General features: G+C 35.5%; 1 protein-coding gene across 6 annotated transcripts in view; it reads left to right on the top strand.

The window, feature by feature from the left end:
* The window catches only part of ARNT (aryl hydrocarbon receptor nuclear translocator), a 50,692-nt gene that overhangs the window by 16,936 nt on the left and 21,189 nt on the right, over window positions 1–12,567 (top strand). For 4 of the 6 annotated variants that reach the window (XR_010377446.1, XR_010377445.1, XM_010996741.3 and 1 more), the window contains exons 2-5: window positions 339–450; window positions 3,357–3,401; window positions 8,018–8,062; window positions 10,544–10,588. Coding sequence is in view for 4 of the 6 variants with exons in the window: in XM_010996741.3 (XP_010995043.1) it covers window positions 339–450; window positions 3,357–3,401; window positions 8,018–8,062; window positions 10,544–10,588 (247 nt within the window). In the remaining 2 variants the exon portion in view is untranslated. The remainder of the gene's footprint in view (window positions 1–338; window positions 451–3,356; window positions 3,402–8,017; window positions 8,063–10,543; window positions 10,589–12,567) is intronic. The other 2 variants (XM_010996742.3, XM_031436489.2) reach the window with 1 other exon arrangement.

Raw genomic sequence — 12,567 nt, 5'->3', positions numbered from 1 at the left:
CTAAGTTATTTGTTGCATGACTGAAATATGTAAACCAACTTGTGTGTGTATTTTTGATAAATGTTACGTCACTGTTACAGACTTTTTAAAGTGAAGTATGCAGAACATAATACTGCCTCTTCCAAACTGTACAAAGTTGAGGGAACTGAAGTGTAGGGAAATCTCTTTTTCAGTGTAAGAATTCAAGAAAATAATCTGGATATGAACATTTGGGTTTTCTAGCAAACAATTGAGATTTTATCCCTATCTTGAGCTTTTCTTCTAGCCAGTTTGATGGTGGTGATGATGATAGCAAGGACAGTCTTTTTTAAATGTTTATTTCTATTTTTCCCTGACAGAAATAACATCGGATGTACCATCACTGGGTCCAGCCATTGCCTCTGGAAATCCTGGGTCCGGGATTCAAGGTGGAGGAGCCATTGTCCAGCGGGCTATTAAGCGGAGACCAGGGTGAGTTTGGGTGTAGTATGTCATGAATGTCTCTCCTCGAAACCAGCCTGATTTTGTTAGTTGCTGAACCCTCTTGGCTATTCCTAACCCTCTCACTTCTTTTGATTACTTACTGCACTGCTATCAGATAATGTTCTTTAGTCCTTGGAGTTTTCTTTGTATAGAATTGATATTGATGTTTTTGTCTAAGTTTCTTGTAAGCAATTTTTTTTTAAATCATAAATCTCTGCAAGGTAAAGGACTACGGCTAAGCTCAGATTTCACTGTTGCTGCGAGAATTTCATTGCTTTCATTAAGCTTTGCACCTGCATTCTCAAAATCTTTTTGATAGGCTTAAAAAAATTTTTTTTAATTTAAAGATCTTTAGGCCATATAATTTTAAGTCATATAATCACCTGTAATTCTTCGGTAGGCTTTTTTACTTTTCTGATTTTAGAGAATGCTGGATTCTAGAATATTTCTTCTTTAAGTTACTGACACATTGCTTCATTTGGAATCTATAGAGTCCATTCCGTTCCAAAGTTATTTATTAAACACCTAATTAGTGTGAGGCATTGTGCTGATTGCTACTAGGATGCAAAGATAAATAAGGCACAGTTCTTGTCTCTAACTTGCTTATGCTCTGAAAGGGCTAATCATTATACACATAAATATAATTCAAGTTAGACTATGCAGGGGGAAGGGTAAAGCTCAAGTGGCTGAGCTCATGCTCAGCACCCAAGAGGTCCTGGGCTCAATCCCCAGTGCCTCCTCCAAGCAGAAATCAATGAAGAAACCTAATTACCTCCCCCTCATAAAACAAACAATACAAGCCACAATAGAATATGCCAGGTTTGCTACAAAAGGAACAGATACAGTGCTGTGTGTTCAGTATATGGAAAACACTGTTGGTTGGTAGAGCTTGGGAAAGGCTTCAGAAAAGAGGTTGCTTTAGAAAGGCCTGACGAATGGATAATGTTTTACCCACTTTTTGGTATTAAAATTTCCTCTTTTCTTTCTTTTATTTTTAATAATTATGTAGCTAATGTTATAGCTAGTCTTTAAGTTTCCTCCTACTGATGGTAATGAAAGAGTGATCCTTGGGTTAAGGTGGTAATTGAGTAACATTTTGAGACTTGCTATGTCTCCAAGAGCTTTATACATTTTAACTCAGTTACTGAGGCATAGAGTGAATAAGTAACTTGCCCAAGGTTCTAAAGCTAGTAAGTGGAAGATCTGTGATATGAACCTTGGCAGGTTAGCTTTAGAGTCTACTTTCTTAAACACAGTGTTACCATGATACATAATAACAAATAACTAGAAACAATATTAATATCAAAATTAAGGAATTGGTTGAGAAAGTTATAGTAAATATTATATTGAAAATGGAATACTGTACAGCTATTAGAAATGCAAATATGTATTGGTACAGAAAAATGTTCACAATATATTGAGAGGAGGTTACAGTGTATGTAATATACCAACTCTCAGAAAAAAATATATATAATGTGTGCATAGCAGAAAAAATGAAAGGATACTTATCAGATGTTTGGGTGATGGGCTTATGGGAGACTTATTTTTTCTTTTGTTTTTAATTATATTCATGTTTTCTGAAGCGAATACGTATTATTGGTAATCATGAAAATATAGAGATAATACACATTTTTAAAAAGAAATATTGGAATATATAAAAAGTTAGGAAGAAGAATAAAACTAACAATAACACTACTACCCAAAGTCATTTCTCATTAGTTTTTTAGTGTAATTTCTTCATTCTTTATTCTCTATGTAGATTTTTTAAGTAATTATAATCATATAATTATATAGTTTTATGTAGCCTGGCCTTTTCACCTAACTGTATAAAATAACCTTCTTTGACATATTGCATATTCTATAGAAACATGACTTTAAACAGTTACATAGAGAGATGCACTTAATTGCTATTTAGGGACATTTAACTGTTTTGAATATTTTGCTATTATGTATACTGCTCAATGAATATTTTTGTACATAAATTATTTTTCTATTTCAAGTTATTTCTTCAGGATAGATTCTTAGAAATGTCATTATTTGGTAAATGGTAGATTTTGACAGGTAATCCGGGGCTACAGAGAGGAAGAGGATTATGCTACGTAGTCCATAGAGAACCCATGTAGAGGCGCATAATAGCAGGTTATCTCACTAGTAGAGATGCCAAGATCACTGGGTTAAGGTAGTAACATGAGTAATGTTTTAGTTTAATAGAGTTTAGGGATTAATAGGAGATTGCCCTATTTTGTTACCTATAATTTTACCTAATCCCTTGAAATGAAAGTCACCTCTGCTTTCACTAAACGTTTAAAGCTTACTGATTGTGCTCCGCATAAGGCACTTTCCCATTCTCACTTGTTGTATATTTGTATTTGTCTAGGCAAAGAATCCCTTGAGTGCAAGTCTCTTGTTTTCACCTCATCTAGCATAGTATCTGGAATATAGCATATATTACATGTTCATTAGATGAATGAGGAAAGAAAGATTATTGAACAACCTTTGGAGGTCTTAAAATCACTCATTTATAGAATATCACTGTTTTGAAAGATGGCCAAATAGAAAAATGGGCCTTAATTATTCATATTAATTTTTCCTTGTCCTTTTTGAGTGAGTTCCTGCCCCTTTTGTAGAGGTTGTACTCTGATGTAAAGCTTTGGCAAAGATTGCTACCCTCTGAAAAAGAAAGTTATCAGTAGGCCCCCTGTTTTGATTGCCCAGTTACTTTGTGCAGTTTGGTACAACAGGGAAGAGGTAATACAGCTTTGCATATGACCACTTCCTCTTTTCCTTCTTCCATTTAGGTCGGTGTTCAGATAGCTTGTGGGTTTAGAATTTTAATTGTTTTAATGTTCTGCATTATCAGTAGGCTTATAATATTTATTGTTGGCTTTCCCCAGATTGGATTTTGATGATGATGGAGAAGGGAACAGTAAATTTTTGAGGTAAGATCTTGAAAAACTTTCTCTAGATTTCTGACATTGAAAATTAGTTCATTATCTTTATATTTCTGACTCATAATATTTTTGTCTTTAGGCCTAAGGAGAGTGTGTCATCCTAAAACTAAAGTTTCCCATCATATTATACTCCATAAAATTTTCAAGCATTTTGGTAATAGCTCCAGAGGGAGGGGCTCAGTGAAGAGAGGCAGAGAATTTACAAGATCCTCTGTATCAGTTATCTGTTGTTGTGTGGCTTAAAAAGAACAACGATTCATTATTTCTCACAATTCCGTGGATTGGCTGAGTGGTTATTCTGCTCATCTTGTCTAGACTTACTCTTAACACTATATTCAACTGCCTGGTCAGCTGGGAACTGGACTCAGCTGGTATGGCTGGGTATGTCTTTCTTTGTGGTCTTTTATCCTTAAGGAAGCCAGACTGAGTTTCTTTACATGGTGGTGGCTACAGTCCAAAGGGCAAGTTCCAGTCTAAGTGCTTATCAAGCCTCTGATTTGTATTGGTGTTTGTTGTTGTCCCATTGGCTAAGCAAGTCATAGGTCCAAATGTGACTCAGTGTGGGAGGAGGCTGTACCAGGTAGTGAATACTGCGAGGGGTCGTTAATGTACCAATTTTTCATGCCCTCTAATACCCACTGACTTGTCCTACAGAGCAGGGATTAGAATTTATATCCTTGAGTAATGAATATTCTGGAGCACTGAAAATGGACTTTTCAACATATTGATGAAGGAGTTCTTTCAGAGAAGGGAAGTTTTTATTCTTGCTTAAGGCCAGTTACTTGGCTTTGTTTTTAAAAGGAAAGCAATAAGAGGCAAAGAATGGAAGATAACCTTGACTGCAACATGTCTTTCTTTTTTTCAAAGTTGAAAATACTACCTAGGTAGTCTCTCCATTGCAGGGTAGCAGATAATTGAGAAATAAATAAATGAGTCCTATTTTAAAAGATTTTTTATTGAAGTATAGTTGATTTAGAAAGTTGTGTTAGTTTTTGGTGTACAACAGAGTGATTCAATTCAGTTGTACATATATATATTCTTTTTCATATTTTTTCCATTATGGTTTATTATAGGAAATTGAATATAGTTCCTTGTGCTGTACAGTAGGACCTTGGTGTTTTTCTATTTTGTATATAGTAGTTTGTATCTGCTAAGCCCAAACTCCTAATTTATCCCTCCCCACCCCCTTTTCCCTTTGGTAACCATAAGTTTGTTTTCTGTGTCTGTGAGTCTGCTTCTGTTTTGTAATAAGTTCATTTGTGTCTTTTTTTTTAGATTCCACGTACAAGTGATACCATATGATATTTGTCTTTCTCTTTCTGACTTATTTCACTTAGTATGATAATCTCTAGGTCAAGAAGCCATATTTAAAAATTACTTTAGTATGTGATTGCCCAGATTTCATTATTTATTTTATTAACCAAGTTCTTGAAAGTGATATAAACATTTTATTGCAAAATTTTTAAACAGTGCAAAGTTAATGTAGTGAAAGTACATCTTCCTTTCATTTCAGACCTTCAAAACTCTTTCCCTTAGACAACTATAGTTTCCAGTTTATTAAGTATCCTTTGAGAGGTATTCAGGGCACGTGTAAGTGTATTCAGTACGTGTATGTGTGCACGTACACACACTCACAATCTCCTCAGTGTTTGTTTTTCCACAGAGGATGCCCATATTGTAAAGTGCCTGCCATTGTTTAGTTTTATAATGCTTATTAGTTGTCAGTGACATCTATTATTTAAACTTAAAGCTTGTGTTTCTGGCTACTGGCTAGTTGCCAAATACTGCCAGCTACCCTTGAACACAACAACCGTGACTTGGCCACCATAAAGAAATAGTTGCAAAATTTTGGAGAAAACAATCTCCAAGAGAGCTCTTGAGACTTAATGAGTGTCAACAAATGTGAAGAGGGGAAGAGATTTCAATTTCTGTGCAAGAATAGACTTTTTCACCAACTTCTATTGAGGATTCCTCCAATTGGAAACCCAGTAAATACTATTAGTGGAACTATGTTGTGTATATGAATAGGATAGAGATAAACTAGTCTTATTTATTCCTGTTAATTAGCTCTAGCCCTAGAGTCATTGCATCCATTTCCACAAAAGTTAGTAGTCATAAACTGTATGCAAATCCAAAAAGATTCATTTGTCTTTTCCCCAAACGTAAAAAAAAAAGGTTGTCATAATTCATCTTACCAAGTATGTCATTATGTCTGAGGGAGTAGTCACCAAATTTCTTAATTTGCCCATCAGTACATTTTTTTTTAAATTGGAATTTTCCACTTTGGTCAATGAGTGAAAGTCTTACTTGCATTGTATCTCTAAATCAATATTAAATCTCCTTGGTGGATGCTATTTTTGAAAGTTGTACTTTATGACCTCTTTTTATCACTTTGTTCAAGTGTCATTTTGTTATATTTTTCAGACAACATCTATAAAATAATTTTTAACAATATGAAGGCTTTGAAATTCTAGGTACAATATCCGGGTTACTGGTATCTAGAATAATACTTCTCAAACAAAAGCATATACAGATCTACTAGGAACTCTTGATAAGATGCAGATAATCATTAGGTCTGGAACAGTGCCCAAGATTCTGCATTCTAATAGATTCCTAGGTGCTGCTACTGCTTCTAGTCCACTGACTACACTTTGTAGCAAGCATCTAGAAGATTCATTCTTGAGATTCAAAGTTAATATGTAAATTATAGGTGTCTTTTTTTTAGCTTAGGTCACTTTTTTCATAAAGAGTATAGCATCTAATTTATAGTGTATTTTGTGTCTTAGAAATAAACCGTTTGTCCTTGAGCTGCAATTCCACCACGTTTGCCCATCATTCTACTTCTGCTCTCTAGTTATTCTCAAAAACTTTGGAAGTTCTTGGGATCAAAGTAGTTGAGAGTTTATAGGCTATAAAGGAGCCAGTAAATTCTGGCTCTAACTTAATAACTTGTTTAACTGTAAATTTTGTGAGCCTTACCTATCTCCCAAAAGCACTTTCTGCCCAAAGTTGATAGATCTTTGTTATATCCTATGGCGGTGAGAAGAGGAAAATTTAGATCATTCAGAGAATAGTGTTTTTAGAGTTAGGTTTTCCTCTTTCATCACGTCCTTCTTTGCAGTTTCTGTAGTAGCAAACAGGATTTATTGGCTTATTAAGTAGAAGTCATTGAGATGAATGGATTGTTTCCTTAATCAAAACAATAAAGTGCATTGTTTAAATCATAAGTGGGGGGGTAATAGCTCAGTGGTATAGTGCACGCTTAGCATGCAGAAGTCCTGGGTTTTATCCACAGTACCTCCATTAAAGAAAAATCCTAATTTAAGACTATGTCCTAGAAACTTTTGCACCTCGTAGGAAACAGTGAAAAGGTAACCCATGGAATGAAAAAAAAATTGCTAATCATGTATCTGATAAGGGGTTAATATCAATAGTACATAAAGAACTTTAACAACCTGATTAAAAATGGGCAAAGGACTTAAATAGGCATTTCTCCAAAGAAGATATACAGATGGCCAAAAGCATATGAGAAGATACTTAACATCACTAATCATTAGAGAAATGCAAATCAAAACTACAATGAATAGGCAATATATTAGGATGGCTGCCATCAGAAAACCCAGAAGATAACAAGTGTTGGTGAGGATTGGTTGGTGGGAATGTAAAGTGGTGTGGCCACTTTGGAAAACAGTATGGAGGTTCCTCACAGCATTAAAAACAGAATTGTCATATTATCCTGCAGTGCCACTTCTGCTTATATATCCAAAAGATTTGAAAGCAGGATCTTGGAGAAATATTTGCACTCATATTCACTGCCCCATTTTTCACAGTAGCCAAGAGGTCGTGGAAGCACCCCAGATATCCATTGACAGATGAATAGATAAGGGAAATGCAGTATATACATCCAATGGCATATTATTCTGCCTTTAAAAAGAAGGTAATACTGTCACATGCTACAACATGATGAACCTTGAGGACATTATACTAAATGAAATAAACCAGTCACAAGAAGACAAATACTGTATGATTTCACTTTTATGAGGAATCTAAAGTAGTCAAAATCAGAGAGATAGAAAGTAGAACAGCGGTTGTCAGGAGCTGGGTGGCGGGAGGGGGGCAGGGGGATGGGAAGGTGGTGTTCAGTGGCTAGGGTTTCAGTTTTGCAAGGTGAAAAGTTCTGGAGATCTTTTGTACAACAGTGTGAATATAGTTGGCACTACTGAACTGTACCCTTTGAAATGGTTTAGATGGTAAATTTTATGTGACATGTTTTTTGCCATAATTGAGTAAAAGCAAAGCCCAAACTATCCCTAACCTCAGAGTAATGTTGACAGGGCTGACTAGCTGTGCCCACGTGAGATCATCTTTTTTTTTTTTTTTGGAATGTCTGATAAGTAATGGTGAAAGAGACATTAGAAACCTGACAAATAATAGTCATGGATTTTTAAGTTCTATGGGATATTGTTATCATGTTTGTTGCTTTGTGATAGCTCTCCATTGCTTTTTTTCTGTTGAATATTTTTACCCCTTTCTAGTTTTCCTTTCAGAGTGAAATAGATACAGCAAGTGTAATGCTTTGGACTAATCCTTTTTTTCTCCTTTAGGTGTGATGATGATCAGATGTCTAATGATAAGGAGCGATTTGCCAGGTAATGTAAGAGAGCATCCTGTTCCACGTTGTGGCACCAGGCAATTCAAGAACACTGAGTTTTAATTTTATCTCAGTGAGAGTTAATTTCTCTATCCAATCTCATTCTATTCTGAAAGCTGGCAAAACTTGGTATTACAATTATTGTTTATGTTTGGGTAACATGGCTTCAAACTAATGATATATTTTACATAGGGTTTTTTATGTACGTGATAGGTATCTGTACAGTGTGCATGCTGGGTATCCACAGGAACACAGACAATATGAATTTCTTGGTTACATTTATTATTAAATGGGTCTACAGAATCTATATAGGCAGTAGTTTTAGTCTTTTAAAAATGACAGGAAAGAAACAATTTATGTGAAGACTGGAGTTTTTATTGAAATAATTTTGTTTAAATTATCATTATTTCAAGATGATGAAAAGTGCTTTTCATTAAACAACTCCTCAGCTCAAATTTTGGTTTTATTTTTTAGAAAGTTTATTCTGTATGTTATTTACTAAGCAGTAAATTATTTTTTAAAAATTGAGTTTGCAGCCCCCTCAGAAAAATGAATACTCCAAAATCCAGTGCTTGACTGAACACTTACTATTTATTCTTTGCTGATGCTGCTGGGTGAGGGCCCATACTTTAAGAGCCATTGATGTCGGGGTCTAAGAAACATCAGAGTAATTTAAAGCTACTCTGAAGCAGCAAGATGCCATCATAAGCTTTGAATAAGATGATAATATATAAAATGCATGTGGGATTTTTCTCTAGTAGCATTATATAGGATTGATTAAACTGAAGCACTGTAGTCAGAGAGGTGGATAGGGGGCTGTTAAAACAATCAGACAGCTGTAAAATCATAAGGGCCTGGGCTAGAGTGTTGGCTGTAGGACAGGAGTGACTTTAAGAGGTTTTTGAAGAATTTGTTTATCAAAGTAGATACTTGTAAACACTTTAGGATGTGAACCATCTCTAAAGTAATAAATTAATAATAGATATTTAGGGAATAGTTTTTCTAAAGCTGCATTAAAAAGTGAAGCCATCAAATAGTAGTGATGAGACAGGTTCACAGTCTCTTGACCAAAATTCCAAAAAGCTATGAAAACGGGACCTGAACTGTTTTAGTTTTCATTTGTCCTGCTTAAGGAATTAGGGAGCAGTAATAGGAATTTTAGATATTTAACTTTTATTTTTTCAAACAGCAGAACTCATTCCTTTAAGATATGATTTGTTAAGCTAGTTTACCTCACATAGCCTCCTTCAGAATTCTCTAGAAGTTCTTCAAAAGCTGAAATGAATTTTCCTACCTTTTTGAAAAAATGATTTGTAGTTTGTTAAGGAACGATAATAACCCGAATGAACATGAAACTACACTTAATATCACTCCATTTTCTTTTCCTTGTCAGTATATATAAGTCTTCGTATGGTTCTCATCGTTACTATGTTAATTTTTGTCTTTTTTTCTTTTAGATGACCTTTTATAGAAACTTTTCCATATTGATAAAAGTCATTGTACTTGTCACCTTAAACAGCTGAATAGTCTTTCAGCCTATTAATGTGTCATACTTTACTTAGAGATTTTATTCTTAGTCTAGTTATGCTCAATCTCTTTATATATACTTAAGATGGAATTGATTACTGATAAACTGACCTGTCAACACCTTGATGTTTCTTCAGCTGCCACCAACCGTTATAGTATTTCAGTTATCTGGAAGAATTTAGTGGTAATCTTTTGCAGCCGCCTCCAGGGAAGGGGGAGTTGATACTGGGATCCAGCAATGTTGTAGCTTTATTACAGAGAAATTTATTACAGAGAAATGGGAAAGTGACTGAATAGAAATTCACTACTTCAGGACCAAATCAGTGATAGGGATATACCAGAAACCTAGCTCTTAGTTTTATTTATATAATTTCTCTAGTGGGGGAGAAAAACATAAAAAAATTTTTAAACATAAAATAATTTCTCCAGTGAAACCTGATCGGTTATTTTGTCTGTGAGTGCACATGTGATTGTATTTGTGATCAGTTGTTTGACATTCTTATCATGATTTACTGTTTGATTTTTTTCACTATAGAATAGCATATGTGGATATCATTTTCTTTCCAGTTTGGGAGCAGTGTGTGAGAATGGTATTCCCTTGTTTGGTTCTTGTTCAAACTGTATATACTTTGTCTCTAGAGAGTATGATTGTCAGAATGCTTTTCAGATTATGCTAATTTATAATGAATATTGGCCTTGCTTTTTTGTTGACCTTTGTCCTGTAAGTTACTTTTTCTTTATCCTAATAGATGGCTTTGTAGAGTTACAGGCAAGGTTTTTGTTCATACTTCCATTTTCCCCTCTCCTCTGCATCTGTTTTTTTCTTTTCTTTTTTCTTTTCTTTCCCTTACCTTTCTCCCTTCTTACCCTCTTTCCCTCCCTCCCTTTCCTCCTTCCTTCTCTCTTACTTTCTATTTTTAATTTTAGCTTAGTTCATTAATTCTGTTTTTAGGTCGGATGATGAGCAGAGCTCTGCGGATAAGGAGAGACTTGCCAGGTAGGAGAACAGTACCTTTTAGCATGATGAAGCCGGTGATGCTCTTTTTTTCTATCCTTTTTCTTATTCTGCTCTTTTCTTCCCCTTTCTTTTTGTGTTTTTCCTTATCTGTGTCAAGAGAGGACAAGATTTTTTAGACGTTTGTGTGTAGCAGGTACTTTGGCTTCCCCCATCAGAAAGTAGGTGAGTTGAGGGAACTTTACTTAGGAATGTAAGAAATTGCTATTAGTTTTATCATATTTATCTTTTCATATTTATCTTAGCACTAGGTTTCACAGAATAAAAAGCTTTTAGAAACAGTACAGCTGTGCCAGTTGGGGCTTTGGCAGGGAATACTCTTTTATCAGAGAACTAATAAATATATCTGTGTTTGCAGTTAACTCCTGGTCTTTAGCCCTTAGCACTTACTCCACACCTCTCCAGAAGGCTTACCCTCATTTTCCTTCGTAGACTCACAGCCTGGATAACTTTGTCACGGCAGGACCGCTGTCGATTTGGTGACTGAAACTTTGTAGTTTCCCAGAAGAGTTTTTAGCAGCCTTGATGTGGCTAGTTAAAAGATAAGCCTTCTAGTTTTCAGTGTCAGAAACCTGACAGATACTAGGAAAATGGGTGCTTTAAGTTTGAGAGTTGAATTTTATGTTTCTCAGGCAAAGTAACTAAATATAGACTCCTGTTCTGAGGCCTTTTTGCTATTTGGAAAGGAACATTTATGGAGTTCTGTTTGGAGACCATTGTTGATAATGTAAAAGTACTGCAAAAGAAATGTTGTCTTCCTGTCTCCTGGTCTCTGTGACTCGGGTCGGCTCAGTACGAGATAGGCTGTTGATACCAATGCCTGTTTTTACTACTCTTACCTATCATTACCTCTTTCAGCTGGGCACAGGCTCATTTTGCTGCCATTTCAGCTTATGCCTCCTACTGCTCTTTCACTTTTCAGGAGACTGATTGGCATGTATGATGGGAAGAACACTGCACTCACTGGGAATGAGGGCAGCTCTTGGAAGTCAGTTAGCGGCTTGACCTTAGTTTGCTCTCCTCATGAAGAAGAGATTTGTGTTAGATTAGTTGGGTTTTTTCCTTTTTGTTTTGAAAGAGAACTTTTGTTCAAGTAGAATCCTTAAATGGTAATAGAAGTAAATAAAAAAGATAAAGCAAAGCTGCTCAAGTAGAAACAAATGCAGCATGTTGTTTGGGTTCTCTCCTTGAAGCATCCCCATGGGAGACACTGGGGCGCTATTAGACTTCAGAAATCCAATTTGAAAACTACTGGATTATTATTTTTAGCAGTGATATCATTCTATTTGATTTTGAGGTAGCCAGTATTGGAGATACGTTCTGCTTACCCTGGTGAGATCCAGATTGGCTGTTTTCAGGCCTTTAAACATCTTGTCTGCTCCACTCCTGCTCTCCAATTCACTTTGTCCCAAATTGGGCACCTGTAAGGGACCTCTGGTAGTGGTGTCTTACAGTCTCTTGAGCTTAGTGCACTGGCACCACGCCCAGATAGAGAAGGGGGGCTTTGTGTGTTAGTGAGACAAATAAAACCTCCAATTCTGCTTTCTAGTATTGAGAGTAAGGGCGATGCTTAGAATAAACAAAATTTTCTAAACCAGGGGAACCTATACTGTTGATTTGTATCAACTGTTAAGTAATATACTTGTTTTGGAAGAAACTGGTCATTTTGTTTTCAGCCTTTAAATAGTTGAATTGGTAAACACGAAGTCAGCCAAGCTGAGGAACTTAAGTGAGTAAAATCAACATTTTTAAAAACAATTATTTTAAAACATTTTTGTTCTGAGGGAGTGGTGGTTTACGTAAAAGTGAACTTTCTGGGATTTAGAATTGCTGGTATCTACTTGTTCTCTGTCTGCCTTGTTAGTTTCTTTTCCATGCTTGCTCTGCATGAGAAGGTTGTCAAACCTTACTCTAACTTCTGAGACATAAGCACCACTAAATCAATACCGCATTTCTTCAGC

The sequence above is a fragment of the Camelus dromedarius genome, chromosome 23, assembly GCF_036321535.1.
Source record: "Camelus dromedarius isolate mCamDro1 chromosome 23, mCamDro1.pat, whole genome shotgun sequence".
Taxonomy (NCBI): domain Eukaryota; kingdom Metazoa; phylum Chordata; class Mammalia; order Artiodactyla; family Camelidae; genus Camelus; species Camelus dromedarius.
This window is presented reverse-complemented; position numbering and strand designations above follow the sequence as displayed.